This window comes from Elaeis guineensis, chromosome 1 (genome assembly GCF_000442705.2).
Source record: "Elaeis guineensis isolate ETL-2024a chromosome 1, EG11, whole genome shotgun sequence".
NCBI classification, from domain to species: domain Eukaryota; kingdom Viridiplantae; phylum Streptophyta; class Magnoliopsida; order Arecales; family Arecaceae; genus Elaeis; species Elaeis guineensis.
In genome coordinates this window covers 33,116,733-33,131,995 of record NC_025993.2, presented here as the reverse complement: position 1 = coordinate 33,131,995, position 15,263 = coordinate 33,116,733, and the positions used below count along the sequence as shown (strand labels likewise).

Sequence of the window (15,263 nt, the reverse complement as noted above, 5' to 3'; positions counted from 1 at the left end):
TTTATTCAAAATCAAGTCGGTACACAATGCTGATATATCTATTTTACTCGAGGACGAGCAAAATTCAAGTTGGGGGGTGTGATAAACACTTAATTTAAGTATTTTAAATTAAAAAATTATATTTAATTTATCTTATTTATTAAGAATTTGATGTTTCTTTCTATGTTTTACAGGAAAGGTGATCGCCGATACAAAAAAAGTCCGATTCATAGATCAAAAAGACTCAAGTTTGAAGAAAATTGGACTTAAAATAAAATTAAAATAAAAGAAAGACGCATCCGGTATTATAGAAAATGAAGATACTATGCAAGGAATCCAAAAAGGATATAGATGTCATTATGAAGAAACTTTTGTTTCTTTTTGGAATATACAAAAAAAGGTTTCACGTGAATTCAAAGGCTCTGGGCGGTTTCACGTGAATTCAAAACAAAAGAAAGGTGACGCGGGACGCAGACGCGGGCAGGACGCGGGCAGGACGTGGAACGCGTGAGGAATGGACGCGGCGTGAGCTCGTGGGCGTGCGGGTGAGCGTGGATACGGGCGGGCAGGACGCAAGCAGGCGCGCACCGCAGATACAGTGGCGAGCAAATTAAAGGAAAAATTTTTTATTTGGAAATACCTCAAGTGAAAAAAATTTGTATTTTTTTTTTTTTAGTCCCACATCGAAAAACCATGTAAAACTCCTCCCTCCTAATACCTATAAAAAGGCTTTTGTACTCCCATTAGAGGAGAGCCCAGAAATTCTTCTAGAGCCTTGCATAGAGGAATAGAAAGGGACTACTTCATGAGCAGCTAGGCTGGCAGTCTCGGGAGTGGAGAAGAAATTTTGTAACGACACAGAAATGGTTTATTGTTCTAAACTTTCCTGTATTTCTTTATATGCAATAAAGATTATGTTTTTTATTTAAATTGTCATGAGTTCTTTAATTGCTCTCATTTATATGTTTTTATTTATGCTTTCTTGTTAGATTAATATTAGGAATAGCTTTTACTTTCCGGAGAAGCGCCGTGATCTACGGATACGGGGCGTGCCGAGGAAAGAAGAGTTATTTACCCAATACTTTCCGGAGACGCGCCGTGATCTACGGGTACGGAGCGTGCCGAGGAAAGATAGGTATTTTTCCTAAGATTAATCGCATCCATTTAATTAAAAAAAAAAAAAAAAAAGAGATACAACTCTGCTAGTGCAAAGTGATTCAAAACTCCCAAGTTCTTTATTTTCTAATTACCTTAATTTTAAGATAATTTATTTTCTAAATCAAAAACAACATTTCTTTCTTTTATCTTGCAATCTCAACTTAGCCCAAGATCCCTGAGGATACGATCTCGACTCATCCTACCTACGTAGTGAGTAGAGTTATTTTTGGTGCTATCAACGACTACGCATCACTTGTAATTGGATTTGAATGAAATTTGGACGGATTTGGACCCTCAAATTGGTGAAAATGCTAGGGCCTGAATAGAGGGAGTATGTAAGGACCTATATAGGCATGTGTTTAGGCTCACATTAGTTATATACTAAGTAGATCTTGGATACTTATATAGAGCCAAGCAATTTAAGTAATACCTTCCTACTAGCTTTTGGGGCGAGGTCTTGGGTCATTATAGAAATGGATGATATTGGGGCGAATTGAGGCCTTGGGGATGTTAGGGAGGGGGATGGAGTTGAACCTGTCATGATTCAATCTTGCAATGGGTTAGAATGTGATGGCATCTTTGATTAATTCTGAAAAGATGTGGAAGCTGAGCAATGCATCGTACATGGAGAAAGAGTGGTGAAGGATACACATAGGGAGCTTTTTTTTCCAGTGGCATCGGGGGTCTAAAAAGTCGCCTATAAAGGACAATTTAACTCTAGCTACAGAATGCACTCATCTATGGTTGAAGAAGTCCAGTCACATAGGCTTTTCTTATTAAACGGGAGATGCTGGGCTTTCTCCATTAACTATAAATATTTCAATTTTTTGCCACACTGGATTATATCAGCCTCATGTCAGCAAGCTTTCAAGATTTATTTCCTCGGTTAGGCCCTTCTGCAGCTCTGCTTTTTCTGTCAGCCTCTTATTATGATTGAATCAATCATACGTGACATTTATCTTGTTGAGCCTGGCTAATAAACTGGGCTTTACATTTGGCTTCTGAGACAGGTTTCAGATGGATCCTTAGTTCTTGCATCAGATTCATGAAAGTTTAAATCTTATGGACAATGGTAATTTAGTCTGATTTAAAGCATTATAAGGAGCATGGAATATTCTAAACCATTTTGTTCTTTAATGATTTGGCATGATTGTTTGACCTTTTGACCAATAAGACTTCTCTCTTGTATCCCTCTAGAATGTGACAATTCTAGATTTTATAGATCAATGGACCTTGACTCCTTTTTTTAAAAATGAATAAAGATTTGTACCTTCATGTTAGTGACACTAATATGCCAAAAAATCAAACAATTTCAAAACATTGAACTTCCAACATTTGTTTCATAGCATGTGATCAATATTCATCCACATATGCCAAGATGCTCCTGCATCCATCAACACATCCACAAGAATATCTGGTTATGGATGGATAATTCGGTATAACATTTTGGCATTGTTAATCCCTTTGATTATCTGATTCGAAAACTAACCCCATAGAAAGATTTCAGAATCAGCACGGTTAACCGTATGTTAGAGAAAGGAGATAGATTCAATATCAATATTTTGAATACACAATAAATAAAGTTGAACCCTAAACTTTATTCATCATTCAGGCTAAGGTTGGTCATCATGATAAGTTTGAAGCAGCACTGCAGAGTCTCAGGGGGAAGGATACTGATATTTCTCAAGAAGCAGAGGAGATCAAAGTACTGAATGCTCATCCCCAGGAATAAATTGATTAACTATGAAGACAAAAGTTTATGTATGATATGACTGACCTCACATAACTTATACAGGAGTTTACAGAGAGCCTTCAATCCCTTCCACAGGCCAGAATGCTGGACTTGTTTCAGAAGAAATACCTTCACTCTGTTATTGTAAGCATCCCTAAACTTCAATATGAAAGTGGTTAGCTTTTCAACTACTTGTATGTAGCGTCTCCACAAATAATTTTATTTGGGCACCAGGTTGGAGTTGGATTGATGGTATTCCAGCAGTTCACTGGAGTTAATGCAGTTTGCTTTTATGCCAGTCAAATATTTGTTTCTGCAGGTAGTGGGCTGTATATTTTCCTAAATTTTTTCAAACTATTCATGAAAATCTCAATTGTTGTTATTTATATCAGGTTTCTCATCGGGGAACACTGGAACTATAGCAATGGTCATAGTTCAGGTCATTGCTTTAAATTCATAATTGAATTTTGTTTCTTCAAAAAATACCAGTATAAAACATATGCTGTCTTGCAGGTTCCTATGACTGCATTAGGTGTTTTTCTTTTGGATAAATCCGGAAGAAGACCAATTCTAATGGTAGGAAAAATACAAGTTATGTTTTTTGAGTATTTGACAATTTAAGTTATTGTTGGTAACTGCTATTGATTCCAGGTTTCTGCAGCAGGAACATGTGTTGGTTGTTTCCTTGTTGCAATGTCGTTCTCATTACAGGTAGGTGGATATTATTCATGGATATTTGTTGCAAAGACCTTAATCAACTTATGCTAATTTCTTGTGGTAAAGGAACATGAATGGCCAAAGGAGATAAATATTGCGCTGGCTTTGACAGGCATGCTGGTATTCCAGTACTTGGATTATCCTTAGTTGATAAACTTTTCTGATCATGCATGCATCTAAAGTGCTGATCTTAGTTTGTATTATATCTGAGATCAGGTATTCACGGGATCTTTCTCTTTGGGGTTGGGTGCAATACCATGGGTTATAATGTCTGAGGTAAGTGATCACAATAAAAAAATGAAAAAAATCACTGAATGAAAAATTACCTCAGAAAAACCTCTAATTATTTGGTTAACGATCAAATGATTTTGGATTCAGATATTTCCAATCAATATGAAAGGTTCTGCAGGAAGCCTTGTGACCTTAGTTAATTGGCTTGGTTCCTGGATTATCTCATACACTTTCAACTTTCTCATAACTTGGAGCTCAGCAGGTGATAACAGCCTATTACTTATTAGCTAAAATAACAACATCTTTTGCCTCCAAATTATTTTTGATAGGAAATTTTAACTTGTACAGGTACCTTCTTCCTTTTTGCAAGCATTTGTGGTCTTACTGTTCTATTTGTGGAAAGGCTAGTACCAGAGACTAAAGGGAGAACATTAGAAGAGATACAGGCCTCGCTGAATTCCTTTTCATCGGATAAGATCTGACTTCAGCATTGCCCAGGACAAGAATAAAGCAAAATGAAACAATATATATATAGAAGTACTTCAACTCTCCTGTAATACTTCGTTATTTCTAGACAAGTTTTCCTTTCTCACTATGCTTTTGCTTGTTAAAAGAAATATAGCGAGGAATGGAAGCATATGCGCAATTAGCTGAGATAATAAAGTTTAGTATTAGAGTCTAACACACATAAAGAGTTCAAATAAAGGTTTGTACTGATCAGTACCATATTATATCAGGCATTATCATATCATATTGGTATCGAATTGATATACCATCTCCTATCATACTAATATTTGATATGTCTCGTCGGTTTATATTGTACCGATGTTTAGTATGTCTTGCCGTTCCATATTGTATTGTGTATCGATATTATAATAGCATAATATTAATATGATACTAATACGAGATTTAGTATTACGATGCCGAACCTTGGTTCAAATAATTTGAATTTTGACCTATATCGAAATGCTATCCCCGGAACAATGTGAGATCAAAGGTGGTTTGTGTACAGGGCTGGAGAGAAATCAAAATGATTGTTGCCAAAAGAAGAGCATCTAGTATAAACATAACAAGAGCAATAAGACATGGATGGATCCTAAATTAAATTGAGAATCATTATAAGGAACCACCAAGGAAGTCGGTTCCCCTTGACTACTTGGTTTGTATCTTCTTAGTGTCTCGAGTTGAATCATAGAACAAATACTCAAAGCTTTAGTTCCCTGCTACTATTCTTGCTGTCAACTTGCAAACATTCTCTGAATTCCATCCCCTGTATCATTCTCTGTTAATTTAGGCCACTGGAAGCCTCACCCATAGTTCAATTAGATTGTTATGTTAAATTCTTTAAGATCCAGACATGAAAAATTTCGTAATCTTACTTTTGGCATTTGAAATTCAAAGACTTACAGTTTATTTTTGTTTATTTGTATGAGAATATGTACTTATATCTGAGTGGATTGTTCAGAAGGATTCATAGAGCCCACCAAATAATTGGAATGACACCTGATGGTTATGGCAATGGTTATTTGCATAAGGATGAAGGGTATAGTAAACCCCATAATTTGGTTTCTAGTTTAGATAGTTATATTCTCATATGGCTTAGAAGATACAATGAGAGGCTTCAAGCTGTTTAATGTTGTAGTCTAAGTTTCCCACTCGTTATCTGGGTATCCCTCTTCATCGCTCTAAACTGACCAAGCAAGACTGATCTTTCCTTGCTAAAAAGATATCCAAGAAGCTGTGTGGGTAGAAACAGAAGACCCTTAACCTTGCAGGTAGACTAATCTTGACCAACTTAGTGATACATGCCATGCCAATCTTCTGGATGTCGGTGCTTAAACTTCTCTCAACGATCATTCGAGAGATTAATCATCTATGTCGGAAATTCATTTGAGACACACACTATATAGAAAGTAACATCAGGCACTTGCTTAACTGGAACCAGGTCTGTAGGCCAAAATATTATGGAGGTTTGGGTGTCAAGGATCTCTCCACTGTCAACTAGGCCCTCTTGCTTAAATGGTGGTGGAGATACTTTAATGATCACCAAAAGCCATGGTGCAAGCTAATTACTGCCATCTATTACTTAAAAAATTTACCCCTGGGGCCATCAAGTTATCTGATTAGAATTGCCTCGCCATTTTGGAGAAGCATTCTTACTTTATTCAGACTGTTTAAACTATACTTTCGGTCGAGGTTGCGCAACGAAGGCCTCATTCTATTCTGGCGTGATCACTGGATTGGAGATAACTCTTTAAACATCTCCTATCCGAGCCTGTTCTACTTTGCCTAAAATCAGAACATTTCAGTTGCAGGGTTTCTCTAGCGTAACCTTGAGTCAAACTTCACATACCTAACGAGCTTCCTAGCTCGGAGAGCACTTCACTGTTTTATGGGCCTCGTTCACCAGAACTTGATGAATGGGTTTGGAAATGAAATATCAGTGGTTCATATCAAGTAAGTCAATGCTATAAGTTCTTTATGCATGGTGGTGTGATTTTCCGCTTCAGCTACTTTATTTGGAAGCTCCTGATTTCAGAAAAAGCTAAGCTTTTCGCATGGTTTGTTACCATGATAAAATCCTGACGGCAGTTAACCTTAGCAAAAAGGACATCTTTGTGGGAAGAAGATGTCCACTATGTGGTGAAAACAAAGAGTTTACAGATCATCTTCTATTGCAATGCAATTTCACTAAAGATTTTTGGTCTATCATTTTCACCAACCTAAACCTCCTAGCACTCCCTAATACACCAAGGCTTGCTAGGATTCATGGCGACATCAGAAGGCAATAAGTAGCAGGTTTTCGGCTATAGAATGTTTACTAGCCACTGCTTCTTGGTGTTCATGGAAGGAGCGTAATCTTCGTATCTTCTACTTCCAAGCTACCATTCCCCTAGGTACAGCACGACTCACAGTATTTACCTTCTGGAGCTGGACATCCATTTCCTCAAATCCTAGGGTGCAACAACTAGCGCTTCAGCTGACTCATCTTTATTACTCTGTTTGCATTTGAAAATTCGTTTCAATAGGGGCACGTTCGGTAGGCAAAATCCAAGCATCTCTTTGTGCTGTCTGTCGAATATAACATAACTTTGAAATCACTCTCTTTCTCCCCTTGGGTCCCTCAATTTTTTTTACTTACTTTCCATCTTCTGTTTGATAGGACTTGCCTATATAACGGGGTCTAAGTTCTATGCATGCACACTAGGCCCTAATTTACTTCTGTTTCAACTTTAATATATAGCACTTTTTTTCAGAGAAAGAGCCTCTCTTTCTCCTGGTTTCTCCAAAAAAAAAAAAAAAAAGCTGTTTATTGTTGTAGACATTCTACAACCTGCTCTATGTTTGGTTAAAATGTATATATTTTTCAATTTCATATTATTACATGTTTCATTAAATTTTGAATAGCCCTAGACCTAGAGAAAATGAGGAAAATGAAAAGTGTAGAGATACTAAAGCTAAGGAGAAAAGGAAAAGAATAGGATCCAAGAATGGGATCCAAGTCTCTTCTCTTGGGGTCTATTCGCATAGATTGTGAAAGGAGGATCAATGGCTGGAATTTGAATTTTTGAATTTGGAGAAGGATTTAAAATTATGCCAAGTGGCATCATTGATTGGTGTATAAAGAGTCATGGGCGAAGTGTTGAAAATTTTGAAGTTGGATGGTTTAGATGCTCTCTCCAAGATATGAGAGTTAAGAACTCTTCTTTCCAATTTAGTTTTGAAGGGAGAGAGTCTAAAATTTTAGATTTATTTAATATTTTCACTCTTTTTGCATTTTCAAGTAGATTTTTTAGGATTTTTAAGATGATTTTGACTGAGAGGATAGAGATGTTTAAAATTGTGACATAAAATCTAGGAGACCTAAGCATGAGGGGAGATCATGGTTTAAATTTGAGCCCAATCTAAGTTCGTTTGATGCTATTCCAAAAGTAGCCTAAATTAGGCTCATGATTGAATCAGGTTGGGTCTAATATACTTGCATGTGTAGGATTTTGATCACATTGAATAAGATAAAGTCTAATTGGGCTCGTGGGACTCTAATTATGATGGAGAGAAGTTGGAAATGAAGGCCAATGTTAGAAGAATTGGATAGGAGTTAGTAAACTAGGCTAAATTGAGTTACTCGAGCTAGACTATTCAAGAAAAGTTAGTGGAATTAGGGAGAATTTTGCTCAATTAAGGTTAGAATTAGGTTGGTGAGACAACAAACCGTGTTTTGGAGGAAAGTGATATATGATTAATTAGACGAGAAAGTTTGGGGTTGAAATTGAGGAAAACTAGTCGATTGATAAAATAGGATTTGATTGAGTGCAATAAGTATGCAATTGATCAACTAAAGGTAGACTATGTCGGGTTATTGACCAATTTGAGGCCAAATTGAAGTACAGGGGGTAGATTAGTTAGTTGAAGATCCGTTGAAATCACAGACATTAGCTTAAGCACATGTTGCTTCGAAGTGAATGCCCAAGGATATCTATAGTAATTTTTCTCTTTTGATGGAAATGTTGGGAGGTTGAATCCAACCACCTCAAATTTATTAGAAGACTATTTACATTATGTTACAAGTACCAAGGGTGATGGCCCTTGGGGATGACGATGCTCTTACTGGAAGTGTTCACTTGAAATTTTCCAGCAACTTATGAACACTTGACATCCTTATTGAAACCAATGGAACAGCTACGATTTGTGATTATTACTGCATCACACCGACAGGTGGGGAATCTATTGACAATAGGAACTTATCCTTCTAGAAACTCACTTCCTCTGTTGATGTTCGGTTGGAGCTCTAAAGGCTTGTATCAGTTTGTTGATATCTAGTTTCAGTGCACCACTATAAACTACTATCCAACTTTGGATTGTGAGTACTACCTTCCTAAGACTATATCATGGTGAACTTGCTTCCCATCGGAAGACACTATTGTTTCTTTCCTTTCAAATTGACAAGGTGATTGTAGTGCAAAAGTCATCCCAAGCATCAGGTGTAATGGACTTTTTCCATGGTCTCCAATTGCTCCACATCTCTACCATAGAACATGGGGGTGATATTGTTTATAGTTGCTTTTATATTTCCTGCTATATTATTGGTGCATATGGGCATACGATGAAAATATAATCCACTATTTCTTTAGCCACTCCATAAAGAGCACATAACATCGAGATATTTCATTTTCTTCATCTCATGTTCCCCTTTGTTAGAATTTTATTATGAAATGTATAACCGCTTGAACACTTTTGATTTCAAAGAGTAACAACTTCCAGTTTAATCTAGCAAAGTGGGATATCACTCCACCATGGCTGAAGAATCTATAGCTATTTTTAATTGGATAGCTTTTTGAAGTGTTCCACTTCCAGGTAATGCTATCTTCAGTATCTACAAGAGATATATTTTGCATGACACTTTTAATTGTTCCAGTTCCACCACTCCTCTTCGACTCAAAAGAAAGTGCTACTAGTTTGTAGCTTTATCATGGGGAGGATGTCGGCAATCATGGTGTCATTTGTTATCGACAGTGAATACAGCAATAAAAAGAGCTTTTCCAGTGGAGTGCTTGAGATCCAAAGGTCATTATAGAAGCTAATTTGCTCACCATTTCCTAGTTTGAAGTTGATACTTTAGAAGAACCATCGTTTGGTTGATTCAATACTTTTTCAAACAGTTGACAGTCTGGTATTCAATGTAGAGACTTGGCTTGGTGTTGAATTTTTGTAATGAATACCTTGGATCAATTTTCTCCATGATCTATGTTGCTGATTGAAGTACCTCCACCACCACTTCATGAGCATACACTTGTTGAAGAGGTGCAGGTTGATCACCCCAAGCCCACCAAATGATTTTGTTAGCAGACTATAGACTATTTTGCTAGACAGTGACCACCCTTACAGACCTTGTCTCCTCATGAAAGGAACTCTCTTCCTTTTCTCTCTATCCTTTTAATTACTTTACCAGGCAACGCGAGTGTGGACATCCAGTATGAGGGGATAGCACCAAAAGCAGCATTAACCAATGTTATTCTTCTTGCCATGGATAGAAACTTACCTTTCCAGCCAGCTATTTTTTCGCTTTCCTCTAGGAAGCACTAATCAGATTTCTTTAATTTTCTGTGTTGGAGTGGAAAACTTAGATACTTGATTAGACGATTAGCTAGCTGATATCCCATTAATTTTACAAATACTTTGCTTCTGTCTGTTTCTAATTCCATTGATATGAGTGTTTTTGTCAAAGTTTATCTTCATTCTAGTTAAAATTTCAAAGTTGTATAGGATGAATTTGAGATTGTTAGCATAGGACTTCTTCACATTACAGAAGATCAGGGTGTCGTCTATATATTGAAGATAATGGATATTTCTCATATAGTCTTCAGTTCTAATTCCTTGAATCAATTGATTTGAACTTGCCTTTTCTATCAGTTGGGCCAAGATATCTATTATGATTATGAATGAGAAAGGGGACAAAGGGTCACCCTGCTTGAGGCCTTTATGGATTTAGATCCATCTGGATGGTTCTCCATTAATTAGAATAGCTGTTTTGCTTATTTGAAGAAATTTTGAATCCAAGAGATCCATCGAAGGCCAAAATTGTGAGCTTTCAAAAGGGATATGAGAAAATTCCAATCTATTCTATCAAAAGCCTTCTCATAATCTAATTTGTAGATAAGACCTTTAAGCTTTCTTTTCTTACATTGGGTTAAGATCTCAATGGCCATGAGATAGCTGTCATAGATGTTTCTTCCTTTGATGAAAATAGTTTGCGACTGAGAAATGACATCATCGATGTATTTAGAAAGTCTAAAACTTAGAGCCTTTGATAGTATCTAGATAGCTCCATTGATGAGGCTAATTAGTCTGTAGTCTCTCACTAATAGATTGTCTTGTTTCTTTGGGATGAGAGTTAGATAGGAGTAGTTGAGTTTTGAAATATCTATTGAGCTATTGTGAACAGCCACAAATATTGACCCTATGATTGATTTTAATGATTCTAAAATATTGAATATAAATGATACTAATCATATATTTCAAGAATGGATGTAAGATTTTCTAAATACTTATATTGAAAAAATCAACTTTGAAAGAAATCCTCTCAAGTTGCCCAACCAAAGTACCTCAAAAATCAAGATTTCACAAGTTTAACCAAGAGGAGTGAACTCCTGGTGAAGAAGAATTGACTTTGGTATATTGGAATAGGATTGGCACGCAGACAAGTCAACTCGAGAATAGGACGAGTTGGTTTTCTCAGAAGACAGAAAGCTATTTTTCTGTCTTTATAGTCGAGTCAACTCCTGCAGTGGTCGAGTCAACTCGAAGGCAGATAAAGTCAACCCCAATGAAATTAGAGTCAATCCCAAGCATAAGAATAGTATAACGGCTAGTTTTCTGTAACATCTTCAACGATCAGTCCAAGCCTCTCAATTGTTAGAACTCATTCTCCAGCCAACTCCAAGACTATTAAAGGCTAGAGAATTATTTGGGAAGCAAGATTAAGGAAGATTAAAGGGGAAACACTCCATTCCAAGTGAGGTTATTGAATACTATTAGAAAACAAAAGAGAAGATTAAGTACACAGAATTGAGAGTTTTCAAAGAGTGGTCTTCTCCAATATCATCTACATCCTCTCAAGCTTCAAAAAAGAGTGATCAAGCCTCAAAAGAGCAACCTTTCAACCTCTTTTTCATACATAAAATAATTTTATTTTTTTATTTTATTTTGAATTAAAAATTAATTTTTATATTTTGATTTCGTTATAAATTTCTTTATAGAAAAGAAACTTGAAGATTAGGCCTGTCCAAGTCTAGAATTAGACTTGTTAGATTTTGATTGGTGAGCTCGTAAAATTAACTGGATTGATTGTAAATCTAAAAAATAATTGTATATAGGTTATGATTGATGATCCTAAAAAATCAACTAGATTTGCTTGTGATCTTGGATAAAACAAAAATACTGCAATCAAGAGGATTATAGTAAAATTTCTAAAGAGCTCTTGGAGAGTGGATGTAGATACAGGATGGCATCAAGCCACTATAAATTTTACCATATTTATGTGGTGCATTATTGTGTTTATTTTCTTACTTTTAATACTTATTTTGTATTATTCTTATTCTTGCATTATCTCATTTATATCTTAATTTTGATGCAACTCATTGTATACACCCGATAATCACTTAAGATAGCCTTAATTTGAAGCACATATGCGTTTAGACTTTGATTTAGTTAAAATTTTTAAAGAATCCAATTCATCTCCCCTCTTAGATTGCTATCTATCTGGACAACAGTTGGTATTAGAGTGGGTACTCTGTTATTTGTTGTTGACCTAATAGTCTAAAGCGAAAGATCATGAAAACTTTGATTGGTTTCTCATTTACCAAAGGTCAATCTACATCAAGACCACCATTCTTCAATGGCACAAATTATACTTTTTAAAAAGTTAGAATGATAATTTTTATACAAGCTTTAGATTATGACATGTGGAGAGTCATAATTAGAGAACTATACACACCCACTATTAAAGTAATTGGAGTGTCTCTTTCTAAACAAAAAAAAGATTGGGATAAAAGTGATAAAAAAAATAGCTCAATTAAATGCTAGTCATCAATGTACTTTATTGCTTATTGAATGTATAAGAATTCAATAGAATATCAACTTGTATATCAGTTAAAAAATTTGAGATAAATTAAAAATTACTCATGAGGGAGTAAGCCAAGTTAAGGAGTCCAAAATTAATTTGCTTGCTCACAAGTATGAAATATTTAAAATGGAACAACATGAGTCAATTTCTGATATATTTACCAAATTTATTGATATAATTAATACTTTAAATGATCTTGACAAAATCTATACTAATCATAAACTTGTTTACAAGGTTTTGAGATGTTTTCTAAAAGAATGAAAAATAAAAAATGATAGCCATACAAAAAGCAAAGGATCTTACTAAGCTTTCAATGAAGGAGTTTATTGGTTCACTCATGACTCATGAGTTGAACATGGCTCAAATGGTGGAGGAGGAAGAGATAAAAAAGAAGAAGACTATCACCTTCAAGTTAATGGCAAATATAGAAGAAAGTGATGAGTCAGAGAAAAATGATAAAGAAGAAGAGAGTGAAGATGAAGATAAGGACATGATGCTACTTATAAGAAAATTCAAAAAGTTTCTCATGAAGAAATGGTTGAAAAAGAAAGAAAATAAAAAAAAATATCACTTGCTACAAGTATTATAAAAGGAGACACTACAAGCTGGATTGCCCTCTACTCAAGAAGAAACATAAAAGAAGCAAAAAGAATACAATGTTAGGCATTTGGAGAGATAGTGACATCTCTAGTTTGGATAAGGAAGATGATACGGTAAATTTGTGTCTCATGGCCATAGATGATGAGGTATATCATAAAAATTATTTTGAATTTATATTTGATGAGTCATTTGAAGCCTTTAATGATTTGATGGATGAATATAAAAAGATAAGGCTAAAAAAATTAAGAAATATATTTTTTACTAAAGAAAAGAACAAAATATCGATGGAAAAAGAAGAACTAAAAAAAAAGTATTAATTGAGAAATTTTTTTTTTAAATCTGAAGAATCTCTTATGCAAGAAAATGATAATCTTAAAAAAAAGATTAAAATATTAAAGCCTATGCTTGAAAAATTCATAAATGATTCACAAAAACTTCAATTAATTTTGAATGCTCAAAAAGTCATTTTCGATAAAGTCAGGCTATAATTCAATGAGAAAATAAAAATTTGTTAAAAATATGTACAAGGACTTCACCTAAAAATAATTTTATAGTTTCCTTCAAATATAATAAAATAGGATATAAAATTTTTAAATATAATATTAAAAGAGTTGGCCGTACTTTGATCAAACAAATTTAGATTCTAAAAGAAATCAAGTATACTAATGTTAGATGTATGCTCTAGAAGCCAAGTTGGCTGGCACATATAATTTTTCTAATGACATAATTTTATAATTGAATAAATAAAATTAAACTAATTTTACATTCATGTTGACATGTGTCTATGAATCGTCCAATGAATTAATAAGATGATGACACTATTCTCAAGAGTTGAGAATTTGAGACATATGTTATTGGTGATTAATTTTTAAATACTCTCAATCGATGGATTATCACAAGGATGGTGATTGATCCGATTAGATTGATGCACAGATCACTTTTCTCTGGATAGATGAGTCTCGAATCTACGGTGTGTGGACACTGAAGTGAGAGTGTAGGTGATTGTTAAAAAATAATAATACCGAGCATGACCAACACGAGTAGTCACATGGATATCTATCTACTTGGTTGTGATATACTCGATGCTATAGTGGTATGAGCAGTCTTCAGAGCTACGGTATCTCAACTACTCACAGTGGGGTTGCTGTAGTTTGACTATATATAAATACGGTCCCTAGCCATATCGATCCTTATAGTGGACGGTGACTACAAGCTGTAGTTTGACTACATATAAATATGATCCTTAGCCATATCGATTTTTATAGTAGACGTTGGCTGCAATAGGTTCACTGTAGGAGTAGGGTGCGTACCTAGATGGGATCTATCGATCTTGATAGATAAGGAGTAGTCCTATATTATTTATGAGATTGAGTTCAGAAATCCATGGTCATGGTAGTGTGAATGATGGAAAAGAGTTTCCATAAGATTTTATATATAAACTCAAATCGATTGAATATTACATTTGACAAGTGATGAGATTTGATGAGTTATCCATAACTTCTTTCTTATCAAAACTCACGACAGAAAGATCGAATCCCATGATAGTTGTACCTAGAGATTCATTATTCAATTCTACTGGATTGTCACTATATACTACTAGGTGTCACTGGTGGATTGTGAAACCAATAAGAATCATTTTGATGATCAATAATTTTTAATTGATTGAATTGAAATTGTTCTAATTCATTGAAAGATGTTTCAATGATATTGATGATAGAGATCACAATATATCTCACTATCCGACAGAATTAAACTTATGGGATCACACAAATAAGAGATTTGATCTAGGATTGATCAATTAGGCTTGTAAAGTTCCAAGTGGATTTGGATTTGATGAAATCCTATTGGGTTTAGGAAATCATGCTAGCACATGATTAAACCCAATTTCTCTTTGGACTTGGACTTCCTATTGGACAGGGATTTTGACCAAGTCAATTGCATACACTTTTGGATAAGGATGAGGACTTATCCTTGACTTATTTGGTGTGGAATACATGGTAAGCAAATAACCTTTTTGGGCGTAGAATAAATTGGAAAGTAGGGGTGCCAAAAGTTGGCACCCCACCTTAAATTACCGTGGAGAAAAGAGAAAAGGCATGCACCCCCTTCTGGATGAGATCCAGGGGCGCACACCCACTGGATAAGGGCATTAGGGTTTTTCAAAAGGGAGGAGGCGCATGCCTCCTTTGGATAAGATCCAAGGGGCATGCACTAGCTCTTATT

General features: G+C 35.1%; 1 protein-coding gene across 5 annotated transcripts in view; it reads left to right on the top strand.

Moving 5' to 3' along the window:
• The window catches only part of LOC105038107 (sugar transporter ERD6-like 5), a 30,104-nt gene extending 25,502 nt beyond the window's left edge, over window positions 1–4,602 (top strand). For 2 of the 5 annotated variants that reach the window (XM_029262491.2, XM_010913795.4), the window contains 10 exons: window positions 2,750–2,842; window positions 2,933–3,013; window positions 3,104–3,188; window positions 3,262–3,308; window positions 3,383–3,445; window positions 3,521–3,580; window positions 3,653–3,706; window positions 3,803–3,862; window positions 3,965–4,079; window positions 4,166–4,602. In XM_029262491.2, coding sequence (XP_029118324.1) covers window positions 2,750–2,842; window positions 2,933–3,013; window positions 3,104–3,188; window positions 3,262–3,308; window positions 3,383–3,445; window positions 3,521–3,580; window positions 3,653–3,706; window positions 3,803–3,862; window positions 3,965–4,079; window positions 4,166–4,299 — 792 coding nt within the window. In that variant the 3' untranslated portion in view covers window positions 4,300–4,602. Of the gene's footprint in view, window positions 1–2,749; window positions 2,843–2,932; window positions 3,014–3,103; window positions 3,189–3,261; window positions 3,309–3,382; window positions 3,446–3,520; window positions 3,581–3,652; window positions 3,707–3,802; window positions 3,863–3,964; window positions 4,080–4,165 lie in introns of those variants that run through there. The other 3 variants (XR_002164004.3, XR_830653.4, XR_003799760.2) reach the window with 3 other exon arrangements.
• Window positions 4,603–15,263: the final 10,661 nt, after the last annotated feature.